Source organism: Clupea harengus, chromosome 24 (genome assembly GCF_900700415.2).
Source record: "Clupea harengus chromosome 24, Ch_v2.0.2, whole genome shotgun sequence".
NCBI lineage: Eukaryota > Metazoa > Chordata > Actinopteri > Clupeiformes > Clupeidae > Clupea > Clupea harengus.
In genome coordinates this window covers 18,052,303-18,072,593 of record NC_045175.1, presented here as the reverse complement: position 1 = coordinate 18,072,593, position 20,291 = coordinate 18,052,303, and the positions used below count along the sequence as shown (strand labels likewise).

The window sequence follows — 20,291 nt, the reverse complement described above, 5'->3', positions numbered from 1 at the left end:
AGATCCTGTGAGACTATGTTTCTCCTGTTATGTCTGTCTGAAAAATTCCATTTTACTGTCAGAATGTTAGAAAGATGTGTAGCTTGTGAAAAATGGGTCCTGTATTTACCACAGTGACTATGAGGCGAAGAAATCCGTAAAAATCTGTGCTCACGTGAACCGTCTCTGGTACAATGAGTCCAGCCATGTCTGTGAACTATTCGACTACAATTTGTTTCTTTTGATAAAGTTTTCCTCTGTGTATTTCCCCCCGCAAAACAGCTGAAAAAGTATACATATAAGTCCTGAATACCGTCGTTGACTGTTTACATTAATGGAAACATGGTGGACTTCAGGCTTCATAGAAATGGAAGTGAACTTTATTCCCCTCTATGACACCATGGCATCTGTACTTCTAGGCTATTTACGCTGTCGTCTTCATAACCTGTGGTGGGAGGCTATCTATCCATCTAGCTGCAGCCCCCGAAAACGCTCTTAGCCCTGGGGTCTACAGTAATGTTAAGGTGTCCCAGGCTATCCAGATAACCAACGAATGTTCCTCAAGGCTGCTTTTCCTCTCACAAATGTTATTAACATGGTGGCAACAGTGTTTCCTCTGACAACCCATGACAAAATGCATAGGCCTAAACACAAGTGGCTAAACAAAAGGGCTTCTCTTCCCTTCATTGAGGAAAACAGAATTGCATGACCCTTGTAATGTTCCTAGCTTAACACTGGAACAGCCACAGCTTACGGTTTCTTGAAAGGAATTTTTGTTGCAAAACGTGAGACTCATTTTTTCCATTTTTGAAAGCTGCCAAAAATCCCCTGATAAAATTGTGCTCATGAGCACTTAGAACAAAAGTTGCAAACGCTAGTGTTTCTGTGTTACAGTTTGCCGTTTACAAGAGCAAAGCAAACTCTTTACGTCTTTGTATTTAAGACAATTCCACCTTCACAATCATGTATTGTGTACTATCACCTCTTATTTAACACGTACATAGACATAAACCAACACACACAAACACGCAAAGAGACACACACAGACAAAAATACAGAGAGGGAGGGTAGAATTTCATTGTGAAAATTAAATTGTGCTTTTAACAATTGCTCATGAAAAAAAATCATTTTTTGTTTTGAACATGAACTATCCCCCCAACATCTGGCCTTTTTGAAAGCTGACCCAGCCTGACCCCAAGCATCCAGTTCGTAGCGGACTAATATCCAGACCCCACAATGACCGCAACTCAGAGGGAAGTGCTGAGGAACACTCTTGACAACCTCACGGGGACCGAATTTAAGAGGTTTAAGCACGACCTTCAGGACCAGGGCCAAATTGCATCGGGAAAGCTGGAGAAGGCCGACACAGATGACACTGTGGACTGGATGGTGCATGTGTACAGCACGGGAGCTGGGGACGTAATGTTGACCATCTTGAAGAAGATGAACCACAACCAGTTGGCCAAGGACTTGGAGAGACATCTGAAAGAATGTAAGTGTGTAGCTCACAGTCTCTGAGTAGGCGGTTGTTTGTGCATGTGGGAAGAATCATATATATTCATAATTTCTTTTTCTCCTAACACTATTTCTCTCTCTTTTGCTCTCTCTTTCACTTTCTCTCTGCCAACTTTCTCTGTGACTCTTTTTGTTTCATTTTAACTTTCTCCTTCATTTCTGTCTGGTCTTTATTTATCATTCCCTCTTTCCATCTCTCCCATTGACTTTTTTTCAATGTATCTCTGCCTTTCCCTCTCTCTTTCTTTCATCTCTCTCCCTCTCTCCCTGACCCCTTCTATCGGTCCATCTCTCACTCTAACTTTCCATTTCTTTATATGGTCTTTCCTCTCCTTGTTTCTCTTTCTTTCACTCTCCATCTTTCTCTTTGCTATCTCCCCCCATTCTCCATCTCTCTGTCTTTCTCTCTCTATCTTTCTCTCTCTCTCTCTCTTTAAGTGGGAGGCCAGCAGTGTTCCCCAGATCTGGCCGGAGTGGGTGGAGGGGTCAAGGTGAACGCCACTGCTCACTCTGGAGGGATGGTAAATGCCCCAGCCGTGACTGGCTGCACCATCAGAGGCCCTGTCACCTTCAACTTTGGACGAAGCCCCATGCCACAGCAAGAAGAGGGTAATGGCCCACTGTCAGACATTTGGATCAAGTGGCATATTAACTGCAGTACACACACACACACACAAACACACACACACACACACACACACACACACACACACATGGCCAGTATATAAACCTAGGTATGTTTATGATATTTGTAAGTAGGTGAGTCTGGAGATCTGGAAGAATGTAAGTGTGTAGCTCACAGTCGCTGATGAGGTGCCTGTCAATGTAGGAAGTACCACATGTATTCATCGTATCTCTCTCTCTCTCTACGACTTTCTCTCTGCTTACTTTCTCTGTGACTCTTTCTGTTTCATTTCATCTCTTTCTCCACCTTTTCTTTCTCACCGCTTTTTCTCTCATCCATTCACTCTTTATGTCTCCTCCTTCTGTCTGACTGGGTATCTATCTGTCTCTTCATTCTCTCTGTATCTTTCTCTTTCATCTCTCTCACTCCCTCTCTGACCCCCCCCCCCCCTCCATCTCCAACTCTCACTTTCCATTTATGTTTCTGCTCTCTAAGTGGGAGGGGAACAGTGTTTCCCATGTCTGGTCAGAAGGGATGGTGGGGTGAAAGCAGACATCACTGCTCACTCTGAAGGGATGGTGGACGCCCCAGCCTTGAGCAGAGGATCACTCATGCCACAGCAAGGAGAGGGTAATGACCCAATGTCACTCATTTCACATTTGGATTCAGCGGCATATTAGCTGCAATACACACACACAAATATTACACAAACCTTGTTGTATTTATTATATTACTCAAGTAGGTGAGTCTTGGGGATTCATAAGTGGAGATTGATACACAGACATGTAAAGTTAAGTATAAGAATACATAAAGAAGAAAAAAGTAAGTTCATCCATGCAACATGTTTAAAACAATGATAGTTGCTTAGACAAATAAAAGCTAAAAAGTGAAAATCCTTTTTTAAGATTAAGGTGTCATATGTAATATAAACAACTAGTTGTATCCCTGTTTCACCATATTACATCTGACTTTTGTTGTCTTCAGATGGCAATGCAGCAGAGGAGGTTAAAAAGAGGAAAGCATCACTAAAACTGAAGCTTCAGAAACACCTGAAAAAAAGGTTTTCTGTTGTACATCAAGAGTCTGGAGATTACAAAGTACAAGATATCTACACTGAGCTTCACATTGTAGAGGGCAGCACAGGTGGGGTCAGCAATGAACATGAAGTGTCGACAATTGACATGAGACAGATTGGGACTCGACCAAGCTCTGATGATAAGCAAGTCAAATTGGCAAACATGTTCACAGACTCTGCCACAAATGTTTTGACTTTGGGAATTGCTGGCGTGGGGAAAACTATTGCAGTGCAGAAGTTTGTCATGGACTGGGTTGAGGAAAAAGCAAATCAAGATATAGACTTTGTTTTTGTTCTTCCATTTCGGGAGTTAAACTTGAGGAAAGGTGAACACTACAACTTTCTTGATCTTCTACATTTGTTCTACCCTTATCGGAAAGATTTGGAAAACATCCCTGACTTGAGTGAATGCAAAATTCTTTTTGTCCTTGACGGTTTGGATGAAAGTAGACTTCAGCTGGACTTTGGCAAATGGATTTGTGAGCTTGAAGCAGAGTCAACAGTAGACCTACTCATAACAAGTCTCATTAAAGGTACGCTAGTGCCCTCTGCACTCCTCTGGGTTACAACCAGGCCCGCAGCAGCCAGTCTGATCCCAGAAGACTGCTTCAACTTGGTGACAGAGGTTCGAGGATTCAATGACCTCCAGAAAGATGAGTTCTTTCAGAACAACATAGAGAATCAGGAGAAGGCTAAGAGACTCATTGACCATATCAACAAGAATAGAAGCCTCCACATCATGTGTCACATACCAGTATTCTGCCGTATTCTAGCCAATGTGGTGGAAAAAATACTGGAATGTCAGAGCAAAAAAGAATCAGCCAAAACTTTGACAGAATTGTACACATTGTATAGTGTCTCTCAGATAAAAAGAATGGATGACAAATACTCAGAGGACAAGAAGATGAGTGCAGAGGAAAAAGGACAGTTCCTTGTTAAACTTGGGAAATTGGCATTCAAACATCTGGACAAAGGCACCCTGATCTTCTACGAAAAGGACCTGGCAGAGTGTCACATTGATGTAAATTGGGGAGCACTGCAGGCTGGAGTTTGTACACAGATCTTCAACATGGCAAGTGGTTCAACTGGAGAGAACGTGTTCAGCTTTGTGCATCTCAGTGTACAGGAATTCTTGGCAGCACTTTTTGTTCTTCATAAAGGTGTTCATTGGGCAAATCCCTTCCTCAAGACATGGAAAGAGAAGATCAGCTGGTGGTTCACACACTCAAGGTTTGACCTTTACAGATTTGCTCTGGAAAAGGCCCTGCAGAGCCAGAACGGACATTTGGATCTTTTTGTCCGTTTCCTCCTCGGCCTGGCTCCAATGTTGGAGCCAGAAATGCGGTCCCCCCTGGATGTGGTGCTTCCACAGTTAGCTATCAGAGAAGTGAGCATCAAGAAAACAGTCCAATACATCAAAAAGAAGATCAGGAAAGATATCTCACCAGAACGGATCATCAACCTCTTCCACTGTTTGAATGAGTTAGGGGACAACTCTCTGGTTGAGGAGATCAACAGGTAAGTAATACAGACCATTTCACATTCAAAGGAATTGGTAAATAGCACAATTAGTAGAGCATGGTGTCAACAACACCAGTGTCATAGGTTTGATTCCGAAAAAGTACATACTAATAAAAGCCCTTAGCAGGGCTCCGTTATTGGAGTGTAACTGCTTTAAATATATTGGTTTTCCTACATGTACTGTAACTGTTTGTGGTTCAAGGAAAAGATCATAGATGCATTGGTGAAAAGCGTCTGCCAAATTACTAAATGTAAATGTAAATGCATTGAAATCATCAAATCTGTGCAATTATCTTTCCCCTGATAAAGGAATAGTCCTTAAATTATGTTTTTAACCTGTGTCAAAATGATTATCTAAGTGTCAACAACAATCTACAGAATGTTTTTTTTATCCGTAGTGAATAGGAAATTGATGTTTGTCGGTATTGATGCTATTTACTACTGATTCTTATCATTTGTATTTCTTTATTCTTCTGGACTTTGTTTTGAAAGTAGAGACTTGTATTCTCTTTTTAAATAAGAGTCTAATAATAAGAGGCGTTTTAAGTATCACTAAGATTATGAATAAGTATCACTTATTAAGATTATGAATATGTTTAAAATGTTACCCAGGTACATAAACTCAGCAGATGAGAAGAAGAACCTGACTCCAGCCCAGTGTTCAGCTTTGGCTTATCTGCTGCTTATGTCAGCTAAAGACTTGGATGAGTTTGATCTGAAGAAATACCTGAAATCAGAGGAAGGGCTCCGCAGACTGCTTCCTGTAGTGAAAGTCTCTAGGAGAGTTTGGTGAGTACAGTTTTGGGTGGGTTCTGGGAGAAAAGCCTTGTTAACAACAATGATAACTTGGGACCATTTTGGACATTTATTCTGACATACTGGCTGAGAGAGATGCTTATAAACACGGAGTGTGTTTAACTGTGCAAACATGAATTATAGTGTTATAATTGTATATGTAACTGAGATACCTCGACAATATGATGTTTAATCTTCATTTCTAAACAGGCTAAATCAGTGCCAATGCTGAATCGTATCAAATGTGTACATAATATTTTTTAAACAGGCTAAATCAGTGTCACCTCTCCAAAGCAAGCTGTGAAATGATGGCATCAGTGCTGCAAGGGACACCTTCCCATCTGAGAGAACTGGACATGAGTGGGAATTACCTGCAGGATGAAGGAATGGAGCTAATGTGTGTGGGACTAAGAGATCCCCAATGCAAGATGGAGACACTGAGGTTAGTTATGAGGCATATAAGAATGACTCAATAGGTGAAATTCAATAACAATTCCTCTGAAATTGTGACTGTGTGTGTGTATGTGTTTATATGAAACATGGGAACAAGCAAAAGAGACAGAGACTGTAGATAGAACACTGCATCTGCTGTCTTCATGTACAGATGTGTCATCTGTATGAGAGTGTGTGCAGTTTATAAAGGGAAGGGATCACAATGAATTTCTACATCTTGTCATACAGATTGTAGAAAAAGTCTGAACCCTTCAGAAATCAACATGAGCTCCTGTGGGCAGGTCAATGTGCTGGATCATGAATATTTTTGTAAACCTGTGTCAACACTTTATATACAAACACATCATAATGATCATATAGGCCCAAAAGAGAGGAGATAGACGAGCTATGTAAAATATATAAATGTATGAACAAAAGTGCTGAATAGTGTCAAATGTGCACATCAACTGTATTTTTTAAACAGGCTAAATCGGTGTGACTTCTCAAAAGCAAGCTGTGAAATGATTGCATCTACACTACTAGGGACATCTTCCCATCTCAGAAAACTGGACATGGGTGAGAATGAATTGCAGGATGAAGGAATGAAGCTGCTCTGTGTGGGACTAAGAGATCCACTATGCAAGATGGAGACACTGAGGTCAGTGATGAGCTATATAAGAAAGACTTAATAGGTGAAATTTAAATTCCTCAGAAATATTGCGTTTGTGTGTGTGTGTGTCTGTCTGTTTCTATTCATGAAAAACAGAGAACAAGCAAAAGAGACAGAGATACAGAGAACATTACATCAGCTGTCTTTATGTGCAGATGTGTCCTGCTCTATCCATATGTATGAGAGGGTCTGCAGTCTATAAAGGGAAGGGATCAAAATGTCATTTCTACATTATATCATACAGATTGTAGAAAAAGTCTGAACCCTTTGGAATTGACCATGGGCTCCTGTGCACAGGTATTGTGCTGGATCATGAATATTTTTGTAAACCTGTGTCAACACTTCATATTAAAACACATCATAATGATCGTATAGGCCCAAAAGAGAGGAGATAGACGAGTTATGTAAATCAAAAAGTATAAATGTATGAACAGAAGTACTGAATAGTTTCAAATGTGTACATCAACTGTATTTTTTAAACAGGCTAAATCGGTGTGACCTCTCCAAAGCAAGTTGTGAAATGATGGCATCATTGCTGCAAGGGACACCTTCCCATCTGAGAGAACTCGACATGAGTAACAATTACCTTCAGGATGAAGGAATGGAGCTGCTCTGTGTGGGACTAAGAGATCCAAAATGCAAGATGGAGACACTGAGGTCAGTTATGAGGCTTATAAGAAAGACTCAATAGGTGAAATTCAAAAGCAATTCCTCAGAAATTGTGTTTCTGTGTGTGTGTGTGTGTGTGTCTGTTTGTTTCTATTCATGAAACACAGAGAACAAGCAAAAGAGAGGTACAGAAAAAACTGCATCTGCTGTATTTATGTACAGATGTGTCCTAATGTATTCATCTGTATGAGAGTGTGTGCAGTTTATAAAGTGAAGGGAAACAATTCCATGTCTACATTACTTCATACAGATTGTAGAAAAAGTCTGAACCTTTTAGAATTGACCATGAGCTCCTGTGCACAGCTCAATGTGCTGGATCATGAATATTTTTGTAAACCTGTGTCAACACTTTATATACAAACACATCATAATGATCTTATAGGCCAAAAAAAGAGGAGATAGACGAGTTATGTAAAAAAAATGTATACATGTATGAACAAAAGTGCTGAATAGTGTCAAATGTGCACATCAACTGTATTTTTTAAACAGGCTAAATCGGTGTGACCTCTCAGAAGCAAGCTGTGAAATGATTGCATCTACACTACTAGGGACACCTTCCTATCTGAGAGAACTGGCAATCAGTGGAAATAAACTGCAGGATGAAGGAGTGGAGCTGCTCTGTGTGGGACTAAGAGATCCACAATGCAAGATGGAGACACTGAGGTCAGTTATAAGGCATATAAGAAAGACTCAATAGGTGAAATTCAAAAGCAATTCCTCAGAAATTGTGTTTCTGTGTGTGTGTGTGTCGTTTCTATTCATGAAACACAGAGAACAAGCAAAAGAGACAGAGATACAGAAAACACTGTATCAGCTGTCTTTATGTACATATGTGTCCTAATGTATTCATCTGTATGACAGTGTGTGCAGTTTATAAAGTGAAGGGAAACAATTCCATGTCTACATTACTTCATACAGATTGTAGAAAAAGTCTGAACCCTTTAGAATTGACAATGCGCTCCTGTGCACAGGTCAGCGTGCTGGATCATCAACAATTTTGTAATCCAGTGTTTTTACTTTAGATACAAATACAAAATGATGGTCATATAGGGTCAAAAGAGAGGAAATAGAAGAGTAATGTGAAAAGGTGTGTAAATGTATGAATGGAGGAGCTGAATATAATAAATGTGCACGTATATATAATTACATACATACATCATATTTTTTAAACAGGCTTAATCACTGTCGACTCGCTAAAACAAGCTGTGAAATGATGGCATCAGTGCTGCAAGGGACATCTTCACATCTCAGGGAACTTGACATGAGTGACAATGACCTGAAGGATGATGGAATGAATCTGCTCTGTGTGGGACTAAGAGATCCACAATGCAAGCTGGAGAAAGTGAGGTCAGTTATGAGGCATATAAGAAAGGCTCAATAGGTGAAATTCAATAGCAATTCCTCAGAAATGTTGTGTCTGTGATTTATGTGTGTGTGTGTGTGTGTTTGTGTGTATGTCTGTACATCTGTTTGTTTCTATTTATATGAACCACAGAGAACAAGCAAAATGGACAGAAATACAGAGGACACTGCATCAGCTGTCTTTATGTACAGATGTGTCCTGCTGTATGAGAGTGTATGCAGTTTATAAAATTACCTAAAGATCCAAAATGCAAGCTGGAAGCAGTTTGGTCAGTTATAAAAGATTACCTAAAACAATATATTTTATAAATGTATAGTCTGACTCTGTTGTCTCTTGTTTCAGGCTGAGCGGTTGTCTCATCACACACAAGGGTTGTTCTTTCTTGGCCTCTGCCCTCAAATCAAACCCCTCCTATCTGAAACAGCTGGATCTGAGCTACAATCACCCAGGAGACTCAGGTGTCAGAGAGCTGACAGGCAGACTGAATGATCCCAACTGTAAACTAGAGACTTTCAGGTGAGTGCTGGGTGTTTATCTGGGTGTAAATAACATTTTGATCTTAGGTGACATATTCTGGATAGACTGGCTTTTTTCTAGGGATGCACCGATACCGATACCAGTATCGGGTATCGGGTTTGATACCAGTATCGGTATCGGTGCCGATACTTCGTTAAAATACTCGTACTCGTACTCGTTTTTGAATTGCCGATACCAAGCACCGATACCACTCATCAGTATTTCACTGCATCAAACTGGCCGGGCTATGCTGACACAAAATGTGATTTATTGTCCTACCTGTCCTACCACTCTCTGCCAGACTAGTAAGTAGCTTATTTGCCGTCTTGTGTTGCATTTGATTGATGTTTGACTGTGTTAGGAAAGTTTGTCATGGTGTCAAAGTATTTCAGTATAAAGGTTTCGCTAAATTTAGCTGCTAGCATCTCGTTAGCGATTAGCAATTCCGTTGTGCTGCCTTAACGGCGATTTGGGCTCATTTTAAGATAAATGACGATGACAGGAGTAAGGCACAGTGTAAGATTTGCACTGCTACAGTGTCGAGGGGCGGAAAGGAAAGTACTTTGTTTAACACAAGCAATTTGATTAAACATCTGAAGACACACCATAGTGCTAAGTACACAGAATTCACTGATGCTAGTGGCGCAAGACCGAAGCAACCAATCTTCTTAACTGACGTCTTGCAAAAGAAAAAAACGCGCACGCACACACAGAGAGAGAGAGGTAGAGAGAAAGACTGTGCCACATAGGTTAAGTGATTGTTTGTGTACTTGAGCAGGAGATTCTTCTGATCCTTTTGTAACTGAAATGTGCTCTTGTGCTAATCCAGTAATAGTTCTGTTCACTTTTTGTTAAGCAGACTGTGTTGTTAACTATGCAGCAAATTGAATTGCCTTTATCTGGTTATATTTGCATTTTGTCTAATGTGATGATATTGTCTTTTTGAAGGCTTTTTTTGTGTGTTAAAACCAGAAAGCTCTGTTTATTTTTGGCTTGGGATAGCCTTCTGTTAATTTTGTACTATAGGCTTGACATAATCTGCAGAGGATGAAATAAAATCTGCCTCCAAATTAATTGCACTTTCATGGAGACCAAATCTAAGAAGTATCGGTATCGGTACTCGGTATCGGCAAGTACACAAATAAAAATACTCGTATTCGTATCGGTTTGTAAAAAAGTGGTATCGGTGGGTTTTTGTCCTAAAATGAACACAGTGGTGGTTCTTGGTGTACGGGACACAGGCTGTTGCTGAGGGTACTAAGGCTCAAGGGGTTGGGAGGGAGATTTCTAATGGAGGGGATGGGAATAGTCTTTTCACTAAGAGCACCAGCAAATGCTTTGTCCACTCGAATACATTTTCATTTTGGAAGAAAGAACGGTCTCCGTCCAGACAAGCGTTTTATCTCAGTTTTAGAAACAATCTCCATTGATACTAATACGCCTGAAAATGCAATTCACATGACCATTTACGTACGCTGGAAATGCGCTCTATGTACAGCTGATAATGTTGCTGGACACGGGCATTGTTGCAGATCGCTTAAACAATATCTGGCCTCCTGCGCATGTAGGCAGTTGTAGCATTATGAAATGCAGAATTGAACTGCACAACAGCTGCTAGCAAAGACAACAAGGTCAGCTACGATTGTAATTCGTTATCCATGTTGCATTCGCCACTTGTAGTCAAGGCTGATGCTGCTGTTTTCCTCCGGAAAAGGGTCACATGATATAAGCGTGTCGAATTAGGGAAGGATGTGTTGTGACTAAGACCCAATCAGGAAGCGAACGTGGGTGTCTGCATCATCGTTTCTAAAAGTGTTGTGACTAATAAGACCCAGTGTTAGGTGAAAATTCACACTCAAGTTTACCTCGGACAGAGTATAATTTTATTTGATATGCATATCGGCTCATTCATGTCCTGGCAGACAAGAGAGAGGCACAGGCTCACTTCTAGACTGCAACAGACGAGAGAGAAGCAAAGTTAAACACATCACACAAGGTTTATATAGTAAGAAGTTAGAGTTCTCTGACACCAAAGCACTAGAGATAACCACATGGTGGGTCTCCCACATCCAAGGTCATCTTGCTATGCTTTTTGCAACGTAATGCATCAGCAAGGCAGAAAAGAAGGACTACTAGTTCTTCTCATCAGCCCTTGCTTACGCACACACACACAGAGAGTACACTTTTTACTACTAGTTCTTTCTTATCAGCCCTTGCTTGTGCACACATAAACAGAAAGTACACCTTTAAGCACATCCACAGAGAAAGAGGCGTCAGCACATTAGAATCAAAGTCACACAGAAACACCAAAAATCCATGTTTCAAGACACAATTAATCAGCTCACAAAGGTATTTGATTAACACACACACATTATTACATACATGATAACAGTCAGAGTTTCACATTTCGCTGTCTCTCAGTAGTGTAGAGTAGGCACCAGGCGTGAACATAGTACCCTGTGTGAAACTAAAATGTATTAGTGTGGATGTAGCCTTACTGTATGTTTCCACTCAGACGTTTTATCGGCAGGCGGTATCCCGCCTAGGGGGCGTGGTCAGAAAAATCAGTTTGGCTGTCAAGTAGCGAGTGTCAAGTAGCAAGCATTACAGCGCTAATATAGCAGATTAGCTTGTGAAGTCATGAAAATATGATAGATGTTGCGGCTGTCACTCATGCTCTGATTCATTTACTTATCCATTAAATGTATTCCTTTATTCATTTGTTTTCTCTGATTCATTTATATCAGCCAGTTAAATCACGATATCACACATATCAGAGGCAAAAAGTCGTGTAAACACCTTTATTCACATAAAATATTTCCCAGTAACAGAATCCAGAGACTCTTTTAAGCAGATCATCTTGTTTTGATTTTTTTGATTACTCCCGCCCTTCTGCACGTCGGGTCTAACGTCGGCTTCCAATTCTCACACACACCGAACTGATTGGTTACCGCGTGGTCCGCATTTGCATAAAGTTAAACAATTGTCAACTTTGAAAGGGCAGCGGAGGCTTTTCGTTGCTCAACAGACGGGATATCGTCTCCATTCGTTCCCAATGAGAGCGGGACGATTAACGCCCAAGTGGAAACATAGAGTTAGTCTGGAACACTATAGGAGATGCATCTTCTTTCTATTCCTACATGGATGTGCATGTTGCTCCTCTTCCTAAACTCCAAGAAGTCATGGTTGCACATGTTCTGCTAGTATCACCAGTCCGCAGCCACTTCTATTCCCCTCATCTCATCTCAGTCACAACATGCTGCAGCGAGGGCTGATGGCAGTAAGTGCTGCTGTCATACATCTGTCTCAACCAAAACTTCCCAGCAATGCTGTGGGTGGATCCTCCCCTTTTCCCTCTCCACTTTCTCCTCCCTGCAGAAACTGCTCACACTGCAGTCCCACCTGCCAGACAGTCTGGATAAACTGGGAAAATTATCTCCGTTGTGTCACCCCCCTGTCTCGGGTTAGAGGCAAGAACAAAAGAAAGAGACTGCACTGTGGGTAAAAAATGTATTGACACAAAGCCTGTGAACATGTGATTAATGTATTACATAGCGTAATAGCGCATAGTGTAGCGCCCCCTAGCTGTCCTGGCTATTTTAGTGGAGTGCGCTGCCCGGATTCCTAACCTGTTTCGATATATAATTAAAACTTAAAAGTTAAAGCACACTGCTAACACTATTATTTAGGCAGATCATAAATACCATTAAATAGCCTAATACCAAATATAGCAATTAAATATCTATCTCTATATACTTTTAAACATAACCTATCATCACTTAACAAACCAGTTATATACTGAGATATACCAAATACACAAGGGAATACATTGAACCATTTACTTGGAATATGATTGGGAAAAGATTGTAAAGTTACACAGAATATAACACACAAACAACTAATTTAGGTTTGACTGCGTCCAGTCACTTTACTTCAGATAACATAAGCAAACACATAAGGAAAGCATAATATAGCCTAGCATCCGATTAGCATACACACCCAATTACTCTGTCAAACCTATTATCTCTAAGCCTGCAGGTAAATAAACTAATATGTACAATAATGGTGGGTACCCAACCAGTGTCTGATAAGCGGTGCAGGCCTGTTTCGCCGCTGGAGAGCGGTGGAGCTTTAAACAAAATGGCTACCTCACGCCCAAAGCGCCACATAAAAGAAACACTCACTCGTCGTCCTCCTCACGGTGTTGGCGAGGCTGGAGTGGAGACGTCGACGCGCCAGTCCACAGCCTTGTCGGGCACTGACGATCCGGGCACCAATGGTTGAATGACTGGCCGGGCTGGCCAGTCTCTCCAAAAGGTCTGGGACTTGGGACAACACAAAGCTCCTGTCGCGCTGAACTAGCTATTGCAGTGTCTCCCAAACTCTGTCCGAGTTCAGTAATAAACAAAAAGCCATACAACGCGTGAAGATATCGCTATATGGGTTAATAATTAATCACTGGCCGTTCCTCTACCTTATTAACTACATACAATATCCCTTCACACTGGTCTTTCTCATTTCACTCCTAAAGCTCCGGTGCCAACTCTCCTTCACTCTCTCTCTCCCTCTTCACTCACTCAATGGTCGTTTATCTTCTCTTCCCTGACCTCTCACCCTGACTTCTGATTAGATTATACATTTTAACGAATACAATTTTTAAAACATGAAAACATTAGAAGTTTGTAAGGATACTGGGTGGCCGCCTCAATTTCCTGAGAAAGTACAGCTGCTCCTGGTCTTTCTTGATTAGCTGCTGTACTGTATGACCATGTGAGGTCCTCAATGATGTGAACTCCTAGGAATTGAATGGTGCCCACCTTCACCAGTGCAGACCCGTCTATGTGAAGTAACTGATGATGTTGGTGCTGATGTCCTGTTATTTCTCCTCAGATCCACAATCATCTCTTAAGTTGTGTTGATATTGAGGTAAAGGTTGTTCTTATGGCACCATGTCACTCAGCTTGACACCTCACTCCTGTCCACTGTCTCATCACTACCAGTGATCAAGCCTATGACAGTGGTGTCATCAGCAAACTTGGGCTCATGACTGACGTCATGTACTATACTATTATGTTGCAGTGAACTGCGAAAAGGAACTGTCTCACCAGTTCAATTTTAAGCAATGGGTTTCAATGTGCTAAAATCTTTAAATGAGTCATGAGCTTAGGCTACATAGATAGACAATTACAGGTAGCCTAGAATAATGGTGGGCCTACATTACTTAAAAACAAACACAAAAAAAACATGTGTTCTTGTGGTGGTCTCTTACAAGACACTAATGAAATGTATTTTTCCCACATTAACTTCACATATTCTTTATCAACAAATATGTCAACTGGTAGTGTGTCACAGAACTTATTTTTTTAGATAATTCAGATCTCCCTCCCTCACCTTGGACATTGCTTGGATTTAATTACATTTTTTACTGAAATTGTATCTTGAATCTTTTTGTTTGTTTGTTTCTTAAATCACTTTTGGTATAGTAATACCTAAAAAACAATTCCAAAGATCCTGGAGTCTACGGGCCTGATCTGTATGTTCATAGTTCCAGCTGATTTTCACACAGAATATAGGAATACAATGCATTCAGTTGCCTCAATGGCCTTAACATTTTCTGGAAAAACCTACACCTGTCACCCATCCGTGCAGACCAGTCACTTATCAGAGGTTAGGCCTACTGCAAGGAAGCTTGTGCATGACGTCAGCGAAGTTCTTATCACTGATATTGGTTCTTATTATCTGGCAAAAGGTTGTTACCTTTACTACTCTTCATTTCAGCCACTTTGTGATTAGTTTTAAGAAAACTCTTTGTTTGACATTCCCCTTGCGATTTACAAGAACAAGGGTGAGATAAACTACTTTTATGAATAAGGGCCCAGTCAGTGTCCCCGTTTTTCGATTACAAAGACAAAAACATGAAGTCTTTTATCTTAAATGTAAAATTTGTCTTGTCTATTCACCTGCCAGCAGCCTAAATACATCTGCACCATCTCGATAGTTAGGTTATAATCGCCATAGACATACATACATGTATATGTCTTTCATAATCGCTGCTAGACGCTCACTGTTCTTTGTGCTCCCACAGCTCATTCACTTTGAAATACTGAAAAGAAATCTATCGAAATAGTGCATCTTTAACTACTAATATTTGACCATCATTGAGAAAAATGGAACAGAATCTACAAATAAATGGCTACACTAGACACTTTTCAGTCCATATTTTTGCAGTATATTGAATCTTTCCCAACAGTCAAGGATTACTCAACAAGTTGCCATAACAGTCCTTGCAGGTGCTTAACAATTGTACTGGGTATCGTATTATACAGCTCTTCAGAATGTTCAAAAAAGTTCTGTTGATTTATACGGGCCACCCCAACGTTCGCAGGACTGTAATTTCTTTATTTTCACTGCTGTGAAAAAGTAATGACCGCTGTCATTGGCAATGGGTTTTGTGCTTCTAATTCACATCTTTCATATCATTCCGCAAGTAGTCTGGTCATTTAACGTAACGGAAAGTCATTGTAACTTAAAGTCAGCAAGTAATGGGTTGCTACGCAACACCTGAAACTTTAGAGTTCTATTTGCCTGAAGAGGTATTTTAGAGGAATGTCTTCTATCGTTTTGGTGAGTAACCGTATAATAAGCGGGATGAGGTATAGTTCGGAGGTCATTATCTAAAAATAAATCGATCGTAACACGGTTTTGTCCAAATAAGAGTACAGCGCGGTTGAAGCGGTATAGCCAAATCTCTCCCGGTAGACACATTTCTACCGTTGCACGGTATATACCGCCATACCGCCCAGCCCTACACACACACACACACACACACACACACACACACACACACACACACACAAGAGAATATACATACACTTCCTGACACAAACACACAAATATCACAAATACAAAAGAATGCACACAAACACACTCTCTCACACACACACACTCACTTTCTCTCTCTCTCACACACACACGCACACACTCACTCACTCACTCACTCACTCACATGCAAAAGATCATACATATGCTTCCTGACAACACATTCTCTTAATTAGACATAAACACACACAGACAGAGATAGAGATACATAAACACATGGACATCTGTATGAGTGTGTGTGTGTGTGTTTGTGTGTGTGTGTGTGTTTGTGTGTGTGTGTGTGTGTGTGTGTGTGTGTGTGTGTGTGTGTGTGTGTGTGTGAGTGTTTGTGGATGGGTGCAGTAAACAGTACCTTTCCTACCCCATATTCTGATGAGGATGTTCTCTGCTTGTCTGCAGATGCCTGTGAGTTCACACTGGACCCAAACACAGCACACAGAGAACTCTCTCTCTCTGACGGGAACAGAAAGGTGACATGTGTGAGTGAGAAGCAGCAGCCGTATCCTGACCACCAAGAGAGATTTGACTACTGGCCTCAGGTGCTGTGTAGGGAGGGTCAGTCTGGACACTGCTACTGGGAGGCTGAGTGGAGTGGTAGTAGTCCTCATATAGCAGTGGCATATAAAAGCATTGAGAGGAAAGGTTGGTGTACTGACAGTGTGTTTGGACATAATGACAAGTCCTGGAGTCTGAAATGCTCTGGTGACAGTTACTCTGCCATGCACAATGCTAAGAGTACTGCCATACCTGCCCCCTCCTCCCGCTCCAGCAGAGTAGGAGTATACCTGGACTGGCCAGCAGGCACTCTGTCATTCTACAGCGTCTCCTCTGACACACTCACCCACCTGCACACGTTCAACTCCACATTCACTGAGCCCCTCTATCCTGGGTTTTATGTTTATTTTGGCTTCTCAGTTTCCCTGTGCCAGATCACATGACCTCCTAATTCTGCAGGATCACCAGAGTCTGCAGAGGAGTCACACACTCCTGTTCAAACACCATTGTGTGATGATATGATGGAACATATTGATAATTAATATATACTTATACCTACATTACCACAAGTTGTCTAGAAGGGTTTCCAGAAAAAAAAACTCTGCTGTCAATCAACAACAAACTAAAGAGGCTTCATTTTGCCAAATGTTACTGGGACTTTCAATGGGACTGGGTTATACGGACAGATGAGACCAAAATAGAGCTTTCTTGCAACAAACATCAAAGGTGGGTTTGGTGTAGGCAGAAAAAAAGCCATACAGAAAAGCACCTCATACCCACTGTGAAGTATGGTGGCAGATCTTTGTGGGGCATGGTACCAAAATACTAGCAGATATTAAATGAAAACCTAACAGCCTCTGCGGGGAAACTTAAAATGGGCCGTGGCTGGACCTTCCAGCAGGACAATGATCCGAAGCACACCTCAAAATCTACACAAAAATGGTTCACCAACCGCAGAATAAAGGTTTTGCCATGGCCATCACAGTCCCCTGACCAAAATACCATAGAAAATCTGTGGGATGAGCTGAAGAGGAGAGTCCATAAGCGTCGACCTTGGAATCTGAGAAGACTCAGAGCTGTTATCTTGGCAAGGGAGGCTGCACAAAATATTAAATGAAGGGGTGCTAATAATTGTGCCACACACATTTTTTCATGATAAGAATGTAATGTTTCTTTCAATTATGTTACTTCAGTTAAAGGTTCGATTTTTGTGAATATTGTTAACGAAAGATCATGAGGATAAACAGTAAAAATAATTTGTCGCATCTCGTTTTGCTCATTTTTACTAAAGGGTGCCAATAATTCTGGAGGGCACTCTATACACTCATTCATTTACACACAAACACAAGATATAACACATATGCGCCTTCCTGACACACACTCACACACACATATTGAGAAAGAGACACATACACAGACAGAGACACATACAGTAATTTACACACACAAACAATAGATTACACATACGGTCCTTCCAGACACACACAGATACATACACACACACACACACACACACACACACACACACACACACACACACACACACATACACGCACACACACACACACACACACACACACACACACACACATGTAATCATGCAATTACTCTCACAACAATTACTCTCTTTGTAACAAACAAAGAATCATGATTAACACAACAGTATTGCAAAGCCACACTAACAACAGCTCTCACACACACACAGAGAGAGAGAAACTCTCACATACAGTACTTACATACACACACACACACTTTCAGTCACAGTAAAATGTACTCTCACAAAACCAATACTCTTGTATGTGTGTGTCTGTACTTGTGCGTGTGTGTGGTGTATTTGTGTATGTGTGTGTGTCTGTTTGTACTGTCACTACTGTCTGTGTGTGTATGTGTGTACCTCACACCACTCTACAAAATATCTCTTTTGACAAGGATGTCCAGATCTTTCCAGTCAAAGCCGGACTTCAGGTGCTTCCAACCCAGCTTACTCTCTCCATCTGGTACCCTGACTCTCATTCTGTATTGTCCATGGACAAGATCAGGTCATAGAATCCATGACCCATATACTGGATTAGAATTGTTAAACTCCAGTCATGATAGGATTGTGGACATTATATCTAAAAATGTCCCATCTATCTGCCCTCCTACAGTGTCAACTCATACCAATTATTTTGTTAAACAATAAATGTTCTCTTTGTGCAATGCAGATGCAATGTTTTCTGATCCAAATGCCATCAGACACGACATTTTTATGATTGATGAGAGCGATAGGCTTTTGATTCATGCCTAGCAGAAGCCAGTGAAACCTCTGTCTCTGGTTCTGGTTACAAATGTACATTTCTTGTATTCATTTCTGGCAGTTTTGGTCATGTGCATAAGCTGGTCACTAGGGGTCTCAGGATAGTTTGATTTAAAAAAATGAAAGCAAAAGAGTTTGCAAAGTACTGCTCCATGTCAGCCATAATTGGAGGTCGTCACATTTGGAGGTGCTGTGTTTAGCCATAATATGTGTTGTGCTGCTGTATAATTACTGCTGATTGAGTCACATGTTTGAATCATGGCCGAGCAATTAATGCATCTGATACATTTGGGTCCTGAAGTGTATTTGTTTAGAATTGTGGACTCAAATAAAGAAGTCAAATGTGTGTGTGTGTGTGTGTGCGCGCATGCCTCCTAACTTAGTGTGTGTGTCTGTTAGGTCAGGTAAGCTAGGAGCACATCCATCCATCCATTGTCTTTTTCTGTCTTCTGTTCTGTTCTTTCTCTGTTTGAGGGAGGTCAGTGTGTTGGCCAGAATGTAGTTAATCACTTGAAACAATGATGAAATTAATTTGAAAATGATGGAAAGTAAAATCACTTACGCGAAATCCAGTGTGCATTTTGATTGCACATGTAATTAACTGTTTTCAGTTCATTAGCCGGTGTGTTGACTGGTGTACGGAGTGCACTGATGACTCAACACTGAAGCAATATTCATTCTCTGTCTGGAACAGCTTGCCATTGGTTAAACTGAACATATCAGTACTCAGAGAATGGGATCACCAAACCAGTACATTTGTGATGTGGTGTTCAGGGGGAGTGCAGGGAGCTGTCCACTGATGAGTGTCCACTGCCTTTTGAGGCACAAATATCAGATATTCTGTTTATTCCTTCCTCAACAGGGGCGGCTTATCCGTAAGGGCGATTGGGGCGACGCACTGCCTAGAGAAAAAAAAAAACTCCTGATCTATAAACGCAATATCCTTGTAAGTCGCGTAAATGACCATTTTTTTTCTGTCGGATTCTATCACTAGACCGTCTGATCTGCCTCTGTATGTCATTGTCGAATCAGGTAACAGTCATTCAGTCAGCCTAAAGGCGTGCTTCAAATGGCCCGGCCCCTTCTGGGCGATTTGGGGCGAAATGAAAATGGCCCCAGACCTCTCCCATTGACTCCTATGTTAAATCAATTTTTTTCACAAAACAGGGCTCTCAATGCATTCTCTATGGTTTCTATGGTTTATGGGTAGGTTCTGTCTTCTGCTCTAGACCTCTCTACACACCTCCTGCTATCAGTCAACCAATTAGTTCCCCTTCACATGATCAATTAATCTTGCTGTTGACCTACTGACAGGCTTTTCTGCTTCAAACATGAATTCACTTAAAAACACACCTACACGTACAAACACACACGCAAACACACACACACACACACACACTCTGTTGTCATGATAATGAATAAATCCCTCTGACATCATGCAAAACATATTTGAACCATATT

General features: G+C 41.0%; 1 protein-coding gene across 1 annotated transcript; it reads left to right on the top strand.

The window, feature by feature from the left end:
* The first annotated feature begins 1,931 nt into the window (after positions 1 to 1,931).
* LOC105910139 (NACHT, LRR and PYD domains-containing protein 12-like) lies at positions 1,932 to 8,048 on the top strand. The gene is made up of 8 exons (XM_031562673.1): positions 1,932 to 2,103; positions 2,615 to 2,749; positions 3,104 to 4,712; positions 5,328 to 5,504; positions 5,779 to 5,952; positions 6,427 to 6,600; positions 7,096 to 7,269; positions 7,771 to 8,048. Exons 1-8 carry the CDS (start codon positions 2,013 to 2,015, stop codon positions 7,976 to 7,978), a joined length of 2,742 nt encoding a protein of 913 aa, XP_031418533.1. The 5' UTR covers positions 1,932 to 2,012; the 3' UTR covers positions 7,979 to 8,048.
* Positions 8,049 to 20,291: the final 12,243 nt, after the last annotated feature.

Bases quoted from the DNA above. Each gene is read 5' to 3' on its own strand.
- LOC105910139 (XM_031562673.1), top strand. From the start codon at position 2,013: ATGGTAAATGCCCCAGCCGTGACTGGCTGCACCATCAGAGGCCCTGTC. The intron at 4,713-5,327 runs GTAAGTAATACA...AATGTTACCCAG, and splicing joins CTGGTTGAGGAGATCAACAG to GTACATAAACTCAGCAGATG. The intron at 6,601-7,095 runs GTCAGTGATGAG...TTTTTTAAACAG, and splicing joins TGCAAGATGGAGACACTGAG to GCTAAATCGGTGTGACCTCT.